General features: G+C 32.0%; 2 protein-coding genes across 2 annotated transcripts; one reads left to right on the top strand and one right to left on the bottom strand.

Annotated features, from left to right (window-relative positions):
• The first annotated feature begins 7,074 nt into the window (after positions 1–7,074).
• cni (protein cornichon) lies at positions 7,075–9,195 on the top strand. The gene is made up of 3 exons (XM_023169583.2): positions 7,075–7,271; positions 7,341–7,597; positions 8,908–9,195. The coding sequence occupies exons 1-3, from the start codon at positions 7,122–7,124 to the stop codon at positions 8,933–8,935; spliced, it is 435 nt and encodes a 144-aa protein (XP_023025351.2). The 5' UTR covers positions 7,075–7,121; the 3' UTR covers positions 8,936–9,195.
• A 755-nt stretch (positions 9,196–9,950) lies between these two features.
• On the bottom strand, positions 9,951–17,877 carry GMF (Glia maturation factor). The gene is made up of 4 exons (XM_023169587.2): positions 17,750–17,877; positions 17,594–17,693; positions 12,763–13,086; positions 9,951–12,670 (listed from the first exon to the last, which is right to left on the bottom strand). The coding sequence occupies exons 1-3, from the start codon at positions 17,750–17,752 to the stop codon at positions 12,764–12,766; spliced, it is 426 nt and encodes a 141-aa protein (XP_023025355.1). The 5' UTR covers positions 17,753–17,877; the 3' UTR covers positions 9,951–12,670; position 12,763.
• Positions 17,878–18,480: the final 603 nt, after the last annotated feature.

Here is an 18,480-nt window from a genome sequence, read left to right as displayed (position 1 = left end):
ATGGCTTCAGACCCGAACACTCCGTACAAAACGCGCTAGTCGAACTAAACACACATATCACCCAAAATATTAATTCTTCCTTCGGTACTGTCGCCATCCTCTTAGATATCGAAAAAGCATTCAGCAAGGTCTGGGCTGGCCTGATCTGAAAACTTATTCAAATCCAACTTCGTCTTCACTTCATCAGACTAGTCGCGTCCTATCCTACCAACAGACAAATTCGTGTCAAAGTAGGCGAAATCCTCTCCTCCCCGTTCATACCCAAAGCCGGAGTCCCCCAGGGATCAGTTCGCTCCCTTCCTATTCCTAATATATGTTCACGATTCTCCCTCCACTCAAAAAATCCATCAATTCGCAGACGATACAATCCTTTACTCCTCCGCCAACAGCACCCGTATCCTGCAAACACAAGCCCAAACAACGATTAACCACTTCGAGCAATGGTGCAACAAGTGGCGAATCAAAATAAACCCCCTCAAAACCCAAACAATCCTATTTAGATATCCCAATACCACGACTCGTCATAAACTTAATACTAACGACTTGAACCTCACACTGTTAGGAGAGAACCTCCAACTCCAAGACTCGGTATCCTACCTGGAGGTTACTTTCACGCTCATATATCTGGACTTCATCAAGTTGCTTTGAAGTTAATATGTCAATTCAAAATAAACCAAGAACAGAAATAACCACAACGTTAGTAACATCAATTTGAATTCATTTTACATTTTGTAAAACATTCATATACAGGGCTATTCAAATTCGTTTCTGTACATGAGGATCTCGTAAACGATAAGAGATAGAGTGTTGGTTAAATTGTGGCAAAGTTGCGTATTTTATGATTTGAAATATCAAATATAGCTCTTTTGCTCCTGGAGATATACAGGAAAAACAAAAAATTCCCAAATTATTTTTTTGTCTGTATCTTCTTTATTCGCAGACATATTGAAAGTCTGTTCACATTTTGCTATTCACAATAAGTCCATGAATCTTTTATACAGGGTGTCATCTGACTTGGGTCACCCCCATCTTTTAATTTTTAAATACAGACCTGTATTTTTTGTTGCAGTTTTTGGATCGTCGACGTTCACTTCATACCGAGAAATTAAATTTAATTTCATATTTCGGGATGTTGCGGTAATATATTTTATTATAAATACGGCCCTGGAAATTGGTTGACTGAGTTAAATAAAAACACACTAGCAACTTTCACGTCTCCCTATGTACCGTATAGTTTTTCGAGAGTATTTTTTACATTTTTAGATACCTGTTCATATTTTTTCACATTTCCATTGCTCACAGCGTTTTATACAATGAACTTCGATCAAGAAAACCTTTTATGATTACCTGAATCAATTCTGCAATGAATAGATTATATGTGTTCTGATGAGCAGAAAAACAAATGATAGCAATAATAACATTTGAAACGAACACTATAACTGTAATGAAAATTGAAATGAAGTAATTTACATACACAAAAAAATTAATGGCGCAATAAATGTTCGAATTGGAGTCCTTTCATTTTGCGATATTTTTGAACTCATTTTTTCATATTATTTATTGCCCTTAATACACTTCTTTGCTGCATTGTTGCGAAAGCATTTAAAATTCTCAATCTCAAGTCTTTCAAGTGTTTCAAGTCTTATTTTTCAATGTCCCAATAGATAATATAAAGATCTGGTGATCTTGCAAACGATCTTATTGATACATTATTTTCTATTCATCTATCAACAGAGAAGTTCGTCCTCGAGTGCAATTTCGATTCAATGTATGGGCAGGAATTTTTCAAAATAAAATTCTTGGGCCACATGTTTTCCAGGAGACATTAAATGGCGAACGTTATTTGCAATTTTCAAGGACCACCTTCACTGAATACCTCGAAGATATTCTAATAAGAAGGTTGAATAGAATCTGGTTTCAACATGTTGGAGCTCTTCCTCATTGTATAAGAGAGGTTAATCAGTTTCTGAATACCACATTAAACAACAGATGGATAGCAAATAATGCGCTAATAAGATGGCCTGGCCTGCAAAATCACATATCTTACTATTTTGGATTATTTTTTAAGGGGGACATTGAGAAATAGGATTTACGCTGGCAGAGAGATTGAAAATGTGGAAGACTTGAGATTGAGGATTTTGAATGCTTTCGTAACAATTCAGCAAAGAAGTGTATTAAGAACAATACATAATATGAAAAAACGAGTTCAAAAATGTCTCGAAATGGAAGGACTCCAATTCGAACATTTATTGCGACATTATTTTTTTGTGTATATAAATTACTTCATTTAAATTTTCATTACAATTATATATATTACAATTATAGTATTTCTCGAGATAATTTATCTGATTGAAGCTGGGATGATTCTGCAATCGTATAAGAATCACACGTTGAAAGGTAAGACCTCGTTAGTCCTTAGCTCGCACAAGTTTCTCAATTTTCGAGAGTTGTCATTCGTATGGGGGGCGACAGCTGATTAACGAAAAAACAGATTTTAAACAGGGTATTCGTTTCGGATGTTATTATTGCTATTATTTCTTTTTCTGCTTATCAAAACACATATTGTCGATATGCTTCAGATAATCATAAAAGGTTATCTTATTGGAAGTTCATTGTAGAAAACGCCCAGAGCAATGGAAATGTTAAAGAATATGAATAGGTATCTAAAACTGTAAAAAAGGCTCTCGAAAAACTCTACGGTACTCATTCAACCAATTTCGAGGGCAGTAATTTAAAAGGAAATAATTCACCCAATTATAATAAAATATTACCGAAACATTCCAAAGTATGAAACTGAATTCAATTTCTCAGTATGAAGTGAACGTCAACGATCCAACAATTGCAACAAAAAATACAGGTCTGTATTTAAAAATTTAAAGATGGGGTGGGCCCAAGTCAGATGACATCCTTTATAAAAGATTCATGGGCATATTCTGATAGCCCATATCAAGTGCCAATAGCAAAATGTGGACAGATTTTCAAAATGTCTGCGAATAAAGAAGATACAGGCAAAAAAATAAAGTGGGATATTTTGGTTTTTCCTGTATATTTCCAGTACAAATGGACCTATATTCGATTTTTTTACACCATTGAATGGGTCTCTAAAATACGCAACTTTGCCACACTTTAACCGACGCTCTATCTCTTATCGTTTACGAGATCCCCATGTACAGAAACCAATTCGAATAGCCCTGTATATATTTCAGTGAGACCTATAACAAAGATGAAATATTGAAATAAATATAACGGAAGAAAACCTGAAATCAACTGGCTAGAAAGAGTAATAATTATATTTCATAGTATGATGAGTATTATATAATAATGTTTTGATTTGTTACAAGTCATTTATCTTGAGGGAGTCATAAGTACAAATGAAATTCAAACACTCCTGTTTCATATGAACGACCTTATTTCAAATATGAATTTTGATAATTGAAAGGATAATTGTTTTCATTTGTTTTCACAGCAAACTCTATTATAGTCTTTTACGGAAAAAATCAACTTTATTATCAGGAGGCTGATCACATTCTTATTTTACTTTTTGGAGTAAACGTTCCTTACTTCTTCATCAGAATGTATTCCCTTTTCAAATATACGAAATTTGCAAATCGCTACAAGTTTCCAAAGTACACATTTACAATTTATCCATTTATCGTTACCGATCCCGCGACAGCAACTATTTTGGACCAATACCGAGCAATTTACTACCGATTGATTCAACAAACCTTAACAAATAGTTTTAGATGCCATCAAGGGCTTTATAAGGTAGAACGTTTTTATTTTTTCAAATGACAAAATATTTTTCAATAAAACCCTGTATAAAAATGTATGCCAGATTGGCAACTTTCTCTTCCTTTTCATAATGAAATTCTACATAGGGTGTAAGAAAAATATTTGATCATGAAGTTAAAGAAATAACAGTATTTCATTGATTTTACACTTTCAGATTCCGCTTTAAGATAATTGAGAAATAATTTATTAATTTTATACCGCATCAAAATCCGTTGCGTAGTTTTAAATATCTAAGCATATAGGTACATAGGGATAGACAGTGGAAAGCGAGTTTGTTTTATACTATGTAGTGATTGCTGAAAATCTAGAACTATTGCTGATCACTTCAATATTTCTAGTTGAGAATTGAATAAAAAAGCAGTGTCGTGAAACTCCAGCCTCAAAAATTTCAAACAAATAAAAACGTCAACAATGCGGATTTATACGACTCATCCGAAATTAACTCGGATGCGTGTATTAGACCGTGATAAATGGCTCTCATTTGCCGCTACGACAATTTGTAGACATTTAGGAAAGACACTTTTTTTCTCATAAATCTTGCTTTTAATAGCAATGCGGGTATGCAAAAGGTCTTGCTTATAACATTTCAACTAAAACGGCTGAAACACGACGTGACGGATGAGCGCTGCATGTTGCATTTTTCTTTCTTTTTTCTTGCTTGTGTTGGGATCGCACCCATTCCAAGAAGTTGAAGTGAAAACATGATATTTACCTATATATGAAAGGCGTTGTATAGGAATAGCAATATGATTGATTGAATTCCATAAACATGTTTGACGTTTATTATATACCAATCTTTTTACTTTTTTCTCTTATCCGAGTAATGATAAACTAAGAACTGAAAAAATAATATAATTTCAAATATTCCTTAGTTCTGAACCAGAATCTAGGAATAATATACCAATTATTTTATAAAGATAGTATTTTCCAAGAGAAACCTACATTTTTTGTGACTTAGTATGCTTAGGATGATCACGAATCTGAAAACATTAAAATTCACATTAAAACTATTCATAATTAAACACTCCATTTCCTAGGTGTGTCCTTCAAAATATTTATTTCGTTAAATAGTCCAGTCATTTGAAGTTTTAACTACGGAAAAATTCGTACTGAGCTGAATTTTAGTTTACACCTTCATTATAGTGTTTTAATGAAGATGTGAAAAATCGACATTGATATTGTGCCGGCTAAAAAAATTATAAGAATCAAAAGGTCAAGGAAATCAGTTTTTCGCAAATATCTCGCGACCTATAGCTCGGAGGTCAATAAAGGTCATTATAAAAATTATTCCTCATACGATTATCTACAAAAAATGTCTGTTGCATTTTTCTGTAAAGTCAACTGTTTCCGAACTAGAGCGCTGAGAAATCGACTATATTATGATGATGCACTCATTTCGGCACCACTTTTGAGGTAGAATGCAAGGCGCGTTTTTTTACATGGTTTTTTCCGTAGGCATAATCCATGAACTGTAATAAAAAACTTTTTTCATTTTATGCTCAATAATTTTTTATTTGTACATTGAAAAATAGCGGAAAAATTTTGTAGATATTTTCTTTTATATTCATTCGTCGTCGATATCCTCAATTTCAACTTCATCAAAAGTTGCTGACAAAACCTCGAGTGGACTTATTGCTGTATTTAAATCAACATCTTCATCATTTTGTTCACTAGTGGACTCTGCGTTTAAGCATGACTGACCACGACAATGTCCACAAGTTTTAAAACATCTCAATCCAATCTTTTTACATCCACATTTTCCGCCACAACCTTTTGTACAATTACAAAAGATTGTGTTTAGTAGATCATCGGGTGCTGATGGCAGTAAAGTTGTTATTGGTTGTGTTATATTATTTTTCAACTCCAAATTCCACTGTTCTGGATCAATTTCTTTTCTTAGCCAGGTTTGTATTTGATAATAAAATTGATAAATATGCTGTTGAGCTGAGAAGTGGGTGGTAATAATTGAAATTTCACGACTATGCTTTGTCTTGTTAGTTTAGCAAATCTGCAGTATCTGTACTCGGCAGCATTGACAAGGGCAGTATCTGTAATTGTCAATTGAATTTTCTGATTTTGGAGCACCGTACATTGCTACTAGAAAATGTATTCCAGCATTGACAAGGGCATCTCTGCCAGTGGAGGTCATTTGTATTATATATAGCTATCTAAGCAGATATGTCTCTTATGTGACATCTAAGCTCTATAATTGGAACGACAAACTCGGGGAAAATATTGGTTATTTATGTAAAATCTTCAGTTACCAAAATTCAAATGTTAGTTTTGTTGCATTTATTCATTGTGGTAATCGTTTACATAAATATCAATTTCAACTCTCTTCATACAGAATGGTAAATTTGGAACATATTCAATGAACCAGTGTAAAATGCATAGCAGATCCTAAAGTAAGAATGGAATTGATAAACTGAACTGAGAAAATAAAAACCGTTTTACAATATATCCTATCGATATGCTCTGAAAGTAGACGAAATATAATTAAACTATACTTACATTCATTGCTTTGCTTGAGAGTGAGAGATACATATAATATATAATGTCAACATCATAAATAAAGTGATTTTTTCGTCCTTTCAATGCATATCAAGATAAACATGAAACCAATACACAAACGCGTTGCATTTATCATCCGATATCATATGAAAGTGAAATAAATCTCATTGGTATTTCATTAAGATGCATCATGATTGCAACTTTTTAACAATTATCTCCTAAACAAAGAAATTATGAGAGAAATAAGCATAACGAACTCCCTTACGAATATAAATGGATTATGAATACAACGTCTGGATTCTCCTTACAAATGCGCCTTGTATATAATCGACAAAAAACTCAAACAGGGCTTTCTGTCTGGCTGCAACTTCAAGTATGGATCAAGTAATTATGAAAGTAGGAAAATCCAATTGACTGCTTACTCCATGAAGATAGGTACATGTATTTGAAAATTATAACGATAGTTATAGTGCAATATAAATGATATTCAAATACCAAATGTGAAATGCTAATTCACGAAGAATGACGAGTAGGTATTTCAGAGCTCAAAAACTTTATACTTTCATTAACATATCTTTATGAAGACAAAAGAGTCAAAAACATTAACGAAAAATAGTCTATTTGGCAAATATGCCTATGTTATAATAGAAGCACCTATGATGCCATTTCAAAAAAATAACCAATGTATGAGAATATGAACTGAGCAATCCTTTCGACGTGTTCAATCGTATTATATCAACGTCAAACAGAATGACACATGTCAGTCTAATCTAACCTAAGTTTTCTCAATATCATTCCATAAAATAAAAAGCCAAAAAATGGCGTTCAATTTTGCTGCATTTTCATATATCATTGCTCTAATAATTGATGCTTTTCTGATATTTTTCTCATTATTTCATGTCATAGCGTTCGATGAACTAAAAACGGACTACAAGAATCCAATAGATCAATGTAACAGTCTTAATCCAGTAAGTCTCTAGTTAATTTTATTCAATATTTCTCTAGAGATATCTTTCAGATACAACCTTTTTTTTCAGCTTGTCCTACCTGAATATTTACTACATATAATTTTCAATATCCTCTTCGCCGCTGCTGGTGAGTGGTTTTCCTTGTGCTTAAACATTCCTCTGATAGCCTATCATGTGAATCGCTATCGTACTCGTCCTGTAATGTCAGGTTATGGTATATACGACCCGACTAGCATTATGAATGCAGATGTACTCACAAGGTGCCAGCGTGAAGGATGGATCAAACTTGCTTTCTATCTTCTTAGTTTCTTCTACTATCTTTATGGGTATGTTATAGCTTTAGAGAAAGATCAGAGACAACAAACGTGATAGGAGTTGATAGGATTCGTAAGGTTTTGCTTAAATCAAAGTATAAAACATGTTTTCAGTTTGGTCTACTAAGTTGTAGGAGCTTTTCATTTTCTTGGCGAATATTTATGGGGTCCTGCAATTGATTCCAACTTGCAATTCTAATGCAACTCGACTACATAATGAATGAGTAAAATATTTTTGTAAATAATATTTTGTTATCATATAGTGTTGAATTCTAAAGTACACACATGCTAACATTGGTCTCTCATTGAATGAATAAGAATTAGGTATATTCATTTGGCTGATTTGTGGCACATCTGATAAGCTAAGAGCAAATAAAGATAACTGTTCCTGTGATTCAAGTTTTTATTGTTTACAATTTTACTTTTTTTATCAAAGATTAGTAATAATATTGTTTGTTATTGATAAAAAACACCAAATACTGTAGAAGAAATAAAAAAAATTATTATTTACTTATTTCAGCATAACTGAAATGTATGATAAATAATTTTTTTCACTTTTTACTATCTCCAGAAAATAGCACTGGAACTAAACTCTAAGAAACCAATTTTCTCAGAAACTTTCTGATTGCAAACCATAAGAAAAAAGTCCAATTTCAAGCTGGCCCTTTTTAAACAAATCACTGTATATGAAATTTGAGAAAGAACACTTATTATTTATATGGCCTTCAAGATATGTGTATATCATATGCATATATCTGCACTATATGGATACATTAGTAACATGACTTCCTATTGAAATATATTTTGATCAATTTGTCACTGAGCAGTATTTCACTTATTTTTTGTAAGCTCTCATATTTTGTGGTGTTTTTGATATTTTGTTATTTATAGCTACATGATTTGTATTCAGTGTAAAAAGATTCAATTATCAGTACAGTGTGACCCATTTTCATTAGATATAGTAGATTTTGGTATTTGTAATGTTTTGATGTGTATTCATAATATTACAATTCAAATTCATCAATTTATACATTACCTTTCTGGCATTTTACTATTAACATGTCAAACTTCATTATGAAAAAAATTATGAAAATTTATTCCAATTTTCTTCACTTGAAAATAAGAACCACACTAGTACAGTCTATCACTATTAGGTGAATTGAGTGTCTTCCTTTTCATATTATATTTTTCACAAAACATCAACTGCCTCTTTCAATTTTCATTACTGTTCAGTGTTCACATGTCCATTACATTGCATCTTTTTACTCAGCAAGACATATTGATAGAACCGAAACCCTAATGTTTTCTCCTATTTGTTCCAGAATGATATACGTGTTAATTTCCAACTAAGTAAAGGCCCAGCAAGTGTCATGAAGATCAAATTGTTTAGTAACAAATACAGAGACAGTGGGGATTCGGTTCGATATTGTGCAGTTTTTCCTGAAAGAATTTTATTCAAAAGAAAACTCATAATAATCAGAACCGGCTTTGCTGAAGGAAGGTGTGGTGTAAGTTTTATATTTTTAGATTTTGTTGTCAGATAGACAAACAGTTGATGTATCATTTCAGCATTCTTTGTAATTGAATTGAATATAATATTTATTAACAAACTAGTGTGCTTTTGGATAACCAATTTTCCTCAATATCACCAGGTGAGTATATTACCACAAAGACCCTAATAAAATAATTGTAGTGCATGTTAATAGATAAAAAACCCTTGCCTTTTATCATCAACTCCTACTAGTCCTTTGAAAACTTCTGAATATTGCTTGAATGGTATCATCATGGAGTAATTGGCGGAAAAAGTAACTGTGATATTTCGGCAGTTCGATTTAAAAGTGTGTCTTAAAAATTTTTGGGAAACATTTCAGTTCTCCCTCCAAAATGTTATTCACTGGGCTGCAAGATGACAAATAGTGGCCAGAGATCCGCTTCTGGGGTGTAATACTGACGTCATTAAAAATGTTTCATTCTTTTATATTGTACTTTATGTACTGAAAAATGAATGAAAAAATACTTTTGTGAAAAATCTACTATTTCTGTTTATTATGTTTCCCAATCTCAAAGAGATTTCATCAACATAGGTAACATTTTTTTCTTTTTGTATACCCCAAATTATCATTCACAGCAAACTATACATGAATATTTCAAAATGTTGGACATATAGCCTTGAAAATATTTCAACATTTTGAGTAACACTAAAAATATTTTCATTCAATTCATGAAGATTTCGCTGTGAGACTTTCTTTTTGGTAAAAAGATCAAGATCTTTTTATTTTATATAAAAGATTAATTGAAACAATTTTGATAAAGCCACATGATATATTGAATAAACTTGAAACTTTGTATAATAAAAATAACTACATATTATAACTACATATTTATTCTGTAACAGAAATAAACATTTTTTGTAAATAACATCTACAGAATAGAAGTATAAAGTTTGAAACAATATGAATTTGTGGATGTGAAATTTATTATTACAAATGAAAACTTCAGTTCAGTGTTATTGCTGGCTCTGTAGCAGTTAGACTTAGTTAAAATCATTTAGATTTTTTTATCCTGAAGCACAATTGCGTTCAACAACCTAAATCCCAATATTTTGAAAAATTGGGAATGTGAAAGGTAGACATTTTTCAAAAATTATTCCAAAAGAGCTTCAAAATGATATTTTTTTTTACATTTACCTGCATGTCTCGCCTGCACTGAGCTAACAATAAACTCTATATGGGAAAAACATCCAACATCACCCATGTTAAAAATGTATGATAATTTTCAAAGTTTTTAAAAACATATCAAAATTTTAATAAATAAAATGCTCTAAACCTCCACTGCATTTTTATGAAAATAACTCGGTTACATAAAAACATCTGAAATATTGCATTGTGAAGAAAACGAGAAATCACTGGATATTATTATTTGGTTAACCTTTGGAATGTTTTATAAACTGTTATTTTATTTTTGGTGAAGATATAGGTACATTATGGAATTATAGATTTTATTTGTTCTATAAATATACATATAAAAATATTTCTGGCAAACTAGCAAAAGCAAAAAACAACTTGTGAAATGCTTTCTAAAAAAAATAATTGATCATGATTGAAAAAAATTGTCTATTAAAAGATGCATAAACGTAGATAATTATAGGCTTCCCGTAAATTTTTGAACTCAAAAACATCTAATGAAAATGTTTTTCACGCACATCTGAACTAGTTCACTTTTTTGAACTGCCTTTGACTAACCGAATTAACATCATGAGAAGATAATTGAAACTAAAATCATTTATAGTTATCTGCTGATGATAATTCTAACAAGGTTTATGAAATGTGTATGGAAAAAAAGTGCATGGTTCTGATGAGTGGGAAAACGTTTTCACTAGATTCATTTTATCCCAGAGGTTCCAATTCTACCTATCAACCAAAGATGATCAGTAAAAATATTATAACCTCATTTTTCTATGCATAAAGTGTAGTTCGTTGAAAACACAACAAGTCTATCGATTTTTCCCAGCAGCTTGCAAATTGTAGGGTTATTAAAACAATGAAATTGATGTCCAGAAATAATTGCAATTAAATGTCGAGCATGAAGGCCTTCTGCTCTAGAACTAGAAGTGAACAATACATAGACACATCTGAAAACTTGCCACTTTTCAAGCCAAAACGTGTATGCATCTTTTTCTATATGATAAATTACAGATTTCTATTATATATATGAACTCATATTTTTTGAATTCTCAATGACTGGCAGGTCTTTCACATTTCCAGTGCTGCATTCTTCATAGTCATGAGGGAACTGTCATTCGTTGAGTAATTGTAGATTTTATTCAATGAATATATTGCTTGTTCAATCGATCAATCACCGACAGCGTGACCCTTTTATTTCAACAATTTTATTATAAGTATTTTTATTATGATTACACCATTTTCAACAAACAGTCTCTTCTCTTTGAAGATTTTGGATTGCAAACATTAATAGTGAATAAACTTTGAGTCTTCAAAGATAAATTCAGAACAACTTATACAATTTCATCATACACATAAACCTTCTATTTATGTTTAGGATATGGGAAGGAAGTAAAATCACCTATATATAGTTGTCGTGAACACTACATTCACATCCAGAGAACTGTATGTTGAATTTTAGTTGAAGATGATCAATTTCCTAATAAAAAAAAACCCAAAACTATATATACAATAAGCAATTAGCTTATAACTTATTGTACGTTGATAAATGTATTAAAATTAAAGATATGTTACATATTTTGAAAGATACTAGTATTTATGAGATCTATACAGTGAATTTAATGGCAATACGCTATTTCTAGCATCTATTGTTGCAAAGACAAGACATTGGCTTATTTCGAACAATAGCTGTGACAACCTTCTGGGTTCGTCCATTTATCACATTATGTTCTTTTTTCACCACCCCTCTCCCTGTTGATGAGTGCCGAGGTTAAAGACTACCCCTCCCCTACTCAAATTCACATGTATTTTCTTGGTACAACATAACTTAAAAATTTTCATGATAGTATCTTCAAATACTACTACTTTAATTCTGAAGAATGAATTACAGTAATGAAAAAAATGTCCAGACAGATACTAAGGTTGCAGGTTACTTCTGACTGGAATAAATATAATAAAAGAAAGGTTTAGTCATATGGAAAACAGATAATTGTACTGGTACTGGGAAATTATCCTCAGACCACAGATGGGCAATACTTTCTTAAAAAAAAGCAAATGGTTTATAATTCGCACTTTCAAAGGCACCATTAATACATCTGAATATCTCACTGCATTTCCTTTCTTCTTGCGACATCTCGTGATTTTTTTAAAACCCTTCTCGTTTTTGAGCTTCACTTGATTCATGGACGAACCCTAGTTCTATTGTTATTTTGATTTGTAAATTGCTTAAAAATATATATTTTGCCCTTTTTATGTGGAAGGAATCGATAGAATAATTATAAAAATAATGCAATTATTGAGTATTCCTACATTCTGAAACGAAATTTGAATATAATATATTTATAAAGATAAAGGAACACATCAGAGGACTCCAAATGCCCGGTGTCATCCTTAGAATGAAAATCTGGAATATTAAAAATACTGAAAAGAATTTGACAGAATTAATATATAAGTTTGAAGTTCATCAAACAACAAGTTTTACAATTTTATACTTACCTCAATTACCTAATTTTCCCAATAACCATTCCTCTGTTAAATCTTCCAACTCTCTAATCTCATATCCCCTCGTGAGATCTGCTTCTTGTTGGAGGGCTATTTTTGAACCAGCGTACATCATCTGCAACTCTGCATGACTGTCTCTTGGGGTGAAAAAAATGAAGCACAAAGGATATGACACCCTACCATCTCTATGCCTCTGGCGGTATGAGAGAACAATGTATCGTGGTTGATGACTTGGCAGATATTCTTGAAGGTCCTCAAAAGAGATGCTATCAAATTCTCTGTCAAGTATTATTTGCTGCTTTTCTCTGTCAACTTTCACTGTAAAAACTCGACATTCAGAATTTAGAACAAAACTTTAGGTATTAGAATATTTTAAATTTGAATCTATGACTGGGATCAAAGGGAAGTTGTACGAATGATTTCCATCATAAAAAATCTCACATATTTTAATTTCCATTATGTTGGAACAAATTTGTTAAAAAAAAGTGACTTCTTGATAACTCAATATCAATAAAATATTTGCTTCTTGTTGAGTTATGAATATGAGAACATCATTCAGTTTAGTTGATTTATAATTTTATTTTATCTAGTTGTATATAGTTGCTATGGTATAAAAAAAAAAAAAATAGTTTGTGTCAATAAAAGTCAAAAGAAACATTTCATTTTCTTTAACTGAGGAAAGTTATTAATTCCAAAAGGTTATGGGCCCAGATGATAAGTTGGGAATTCGTCAGTTCGATGGTACAGATTTCGACCATTGGAAATTTTGAATGGAATTACTGTTCAAAGAACATGAAGTTGAAGAAGTGATTAATGAAGCTGTTCCCTTGCCGGAAGACTCCAACTGGAAGAAAAAGGACATCAAATGCCAGAATATTATTGTGAAGTGTTTAGCTAATTCGCATTTGGAATGCGTTAAAGATAAGAAATTTGCGAAAGAAATGTGGGAAGCACTAGAAAATACATATCAAAAGAAAGGACTTGCCAGTAGAATTTACTTAAGAAAGAAGCTTTTAATGCTAAAATCGGAGGAAAACGAAAGTATGGAAAGTCATTTGAGAAAATTTGATGAGATTGTGAGACATTTGCAAACGGCAGGTGAAAAATTTGAAGAAGCTCAGGTTGTTACACATTTATTGATTACGTTACCATCATCGTATTATAGTTTAACTACAGCATTAGAGACATTATCTGAAGATAAACTAACATTGGATTTAGTAAAAAGAAGAATATTCGACAAAGAGAACAGGATAAACAATAGACATAGTAGTGATGAACTACAAAGTGCATCCTTCTTTAATAAAAGTGGAGAAAAGAAAAATCTAGAATCCAGACCATTTAAATTCAATTGCTACCGATGCGGAATCAGAGGCCATACAATGTCAGAATGCAAATACAAGGGTCACTTTCAAAATCAGAAAAGAAATTATAGAAGTGTTAACTCTAGTGAAGCGGAGCAAATGAGCGAAGAAAATGAAGAGTCTGCAAAGGGAACCGTGGCTAGTATTGCTTTTCTGACATCAGAACAGACAACTGAAAATGACGAGAAGAAATTATTATCATTTTTTATTGACTCAGGAGCAACAGATCATCCCATTAACGATGACAGATTCTTTTCCTTTGCGAAGGTACTAGAGAAACCAATTTCGATTGCAGTCGCGAAATCAAGACAATCATTATCAGCAACAAAAATTGGTCAAATCGAAGTGAAACAAGGAAATTTAGACATAACAATAAAGAATGTGCTTTTTGTTCCTGATTTGAGAGTAAATTTTTTATCTGTGAGGCGACTGGAAATGATGGGATTCAAAATTGTTTTTGAATGTGAAGAAGCAAAATTATACGCTGAAGCTGTTTAATTGCCAAAGGTAGTAGAAGTGATCATCTTTATGAAATAACTTTCCGTTTGAAACAAAGTTATATAGCTCATATGACGTATAACTATGAAGAAGACTTGTGGCATCGCCGAATGGGTCACGTAAGTCAGTCCAATCTAAATAATCTTGTAAGATTCAAAATGGTGGAAGGAATTGTAAATTTCAAAAGTAAGAGGGCGGAACTCTGTGAAGAATGTATGAGAGGAAAACAAACAAGACTGCCATTTAAGGACATCAATCAACCAAGAAGTAGAAGGCTATTGGAGATCATTCATAGTGATATTTGTGGACCAATCACTCCTTCAACCTGGGATGGATATAACTATTTCATTACGATTATTGATGATTATACTCATTTCACAATTGTTTATTTGCTGAAAAGTAAAAATGAAGTTTTGAAGTATTTTGAAATGTATGAAGCACTAGTAACAAGCAAATTTTCATTGAAAATTGCAAGTCTCAGAGTAGATAACAGTGGTGAATATAGATCAACCGCTCTCAAAGTATTTTGTGAAGAAAAGGGAGTGAAATTGATCTACACGATGAGATATACACCTCAACAAAATGGTGTTGCTGAAAGAATGAATAGAACACTTCTTGAAAAGGCAAGAACAATGATATTTGATGCCAAAATGAAGAAAGAAATGTGGGGAGAAGCAGTTTTTGCAGCAACATATTTAACAAACAGAAGTTACACACGATGCCTAATAAAAAAACCTCCAACAGAAATGTGGACAGGATTTAAACCAGATTTGTATAAAATAAGGGTATTTGATTCCAAGGCCTTTGTTCAAATACCTAAAGAAAAAAGAACAAAATTAGATGAAAGAAGTGACATGTAAAATGATTGGTTATGCCAAAAATGGTTTTCGCCTGTGGAATGAACATGAAAGGAAGATTATTCTATCAAGAGATGTGATTTTTGACGAGAGGCGTCCTCAAATCGAAAACCAAAATGTTGAACATCAAATAATAATGCATATTGATGAAATGAATAAAGCAAAAGGAATTTTAAATTGTACAAAACCTGAAAAAACCATAGAAATACTTAATAAAATTCCAGTAGAATCAGAGATAATAAATTCAGAGAGAAATCTTGAAAGTAGATTGTCAAATATTCAAAATGAAACGTCAATCATTGAAATGCCATCAATAGAAACTAAGTCTGAAGTGAATCAGAAAAGAATTACAAAAAGGCCAGTCTGGTTACATGACTTTGAAATCTACATGGCACTAAATACAGATTCAATAACAGAAAATGTACCAAAAAACTATAAAGATATTGATAATTTACCACAAGATGATGCAAACAAATGGAGAAATGCAGTGAGAGAAGAATTAGAATCCTAAATGGAAAATAATACCTGGACTTTAGTGGACTGTCCTGATGAAGTGAAACCTATAACAAGCAAATGGGTGTTCAAGCAGAAGAAAATGTAAATGGACACCTAGAGAGGTACAAAGCTAGACTGGTAGCAAGAGGTTTTCAGCAGAAAGAAAACATTGAATACAAAGAAAAGGATGCTCCTGTTGCAAGATTAACAACAATTAGGTTATTTATGTCAGTAGCAGTCCAATACAGATACCCATTGTTCCAGATGGATGTTAAAACTGCCTTTTTGAATGGATTTCTAGAAGAAAATGTATATATGGAGGTTCCAGATGGAATGGATTGCGAGAATGGAAAAGTATGTAAGCTGAATAGGCTTGAAACAATCACCAAGATGTTGGAATGAACATTTAAATCAATACTTACTGAAAATCGGTTTTGACAGATCTGTCAGTGATTACTGTTTATATTCCAAATTCTGTGATGATGAAATAATATATTTGATTATTTTTGTCGATGACTTACTTCTTACTGGAAATAGCCAACAAGGAATAGAGAGAGTGAAAAGGGAACTAAAGAAAGAATTTCATATGACTGACCTTGGTAAAGTAGAATTATATATGGGAATGCATATCCAACAAAATTTGGAGAAAAATGAGCTGGTCATCAGTCAGAAAAAAAATATCGAAAGTCTTTTGAGAAAATATGAAATGGAAAACTGTAAATCAGCGACGAGAAAAGGCTCCAGTAATTATTGGTTTTGCTGATTCTGATTGGGCAAATGACATCGATAGGAAATCAACTTCTGGTTATTTATTTAAATCATTTGGAAATCTGATTTCTTGGACAACAAAAAAACAACTGTGTGTTTCACTTTCAACTACTGAAGCTGAGTACGTTGCTGCTTGTAAAGGAATTTGGTTAAAAAATCTGATAACTGACATGAGAATAGACTTTTGTAGCCCCATACAAATATTTGAGGACAATCAAGGATGTATTCAGCTTTCCAAGAATCCCGATACAAAACGGTCCAAACATATTGATATCAAATATCATTTCATCAGAGAAAAAGTAATAAGCAAAGAAATAGAGCTGAGATATGTGGAATCGAACAGGCAAGAAGCAGATATATTGACGAAAGGACTGACAAGAGATATGTTTTTAGAGCTCCGAAGTCTATTAGGATTGAATGATGGACTTCTTATTCAGGTGGGGTGTTGAGTTATGAATATGAGAACATCATTCAATTTAGTTGATTTATAATTTTATTTTATCTAGTTGTATATAGTATAAAAAGAAAAAATAGTTTGTGTCAATAAAAGTCAAAAGAAACATTTCATTTTCTTTAACTGAGGAAAGTTATTAATTCCAAAACTTCTTTCAGATTGACTATTCTTGTTTGAATGTTTGTATCTGGAATGAATATATTTTGATAACTGGACAGGTAGAAGACAAAAAAAATGTCCAAGCCTTTTTTCAAAAAGCTACCTTCTCAATACAATTTTATTAAAATATGTTGTTTTTTATATTTAGGATTCAGAGGAAGAATTATTTGAAAACAACATAATAATCAGCTAATGGGTCAAAGGTTAGTCAGATACTGTCAAATTTAACATACAAACTAGAGCAGCTGTGTCTTCCCCTTTTTGGAACCGAAATTCTTTCAAAGCTTGTTTTACTTCAGGGGTCACTTTGCATATATTTACACCTCCTCCCGACTGAAAAAAGTTCTTATTAATTTACCAGAAAACAATTGACATTAACTGAAGTATACCATTTTCTCTTTGAATGTATCAACACTATCAACATAACCTTTTAAACTAACGAAAATTGAAATAAGTCAAAAAAACCGTCGGGCGTGGCCAATAACTAATATGCAACGTTGCCACATGAAAACTCTTTTATCCAATTATGAACATTTTGCCCCGAAGCCGTGAATGGCACAGTTAGTTACCCATGCATATAACAAACACTATATTTATTGCGAATTGTAAAGTAATTTTCTTTATATGGTCTTCACAATATATAACCATTGCAACAATGAATTTGTCAGCAAATATTTCTTTGAGTTTTATTCCTTTTTTGCTGTCGTCACAAATTATTATTCGGGAGGAACCACTTAGGAGATATTGGAAACAACCTTGACGTCATTAAATAACTGCAAGGAAATAATCTGACAGAAACTACAGCACTACTCTGACATTACATTCATTGATCAAGTTATGTCATTTCTCTTATAAAAAAGAACTAGTTGTTGCCCGTGGCTCCGCCGCGTAGAATTTGGTTTGTCACATTGAGTTTCGTGGCAGACCATTTTAAACAAATAGTTACAATATTTTTTATCAACCCAAAACTTAAGGTTTCCAACTTCAAAACTGACAAAATTCAATACCCCCATTTTTCTCCTGACTCCCTTTCTTGATGCTTATTGACGCTAAACAAAGAACCAACCTGCTAACCTGGATATTTTAAAATTCTAGGTTCTGTAGCTTCGGCCGTAACTCA

Source organism: Leptinotarsa decemlineata, unplaced genomic scaffold, assembly GCF_025532065.1.
Source record: "Leptinotarsa decemlineata unplaced genomic scaffold, Ldec_3_MD MMD2_tig00000505_RagTag_RagTag, whole genome shotgun sequence".
Lineage (NCBI taxonomy): Eukaryota > Metazoa > Arthropoda > Insecta > Coleoptera > Chrysomelidae > Leptinotarsa > Leptinotarsa decemlineata.
The sequence above is the reverse complement of the archived record's forward strand: the minus strand, read 5'-3'. Positions and strand labels throughout refer to the sequence as shown.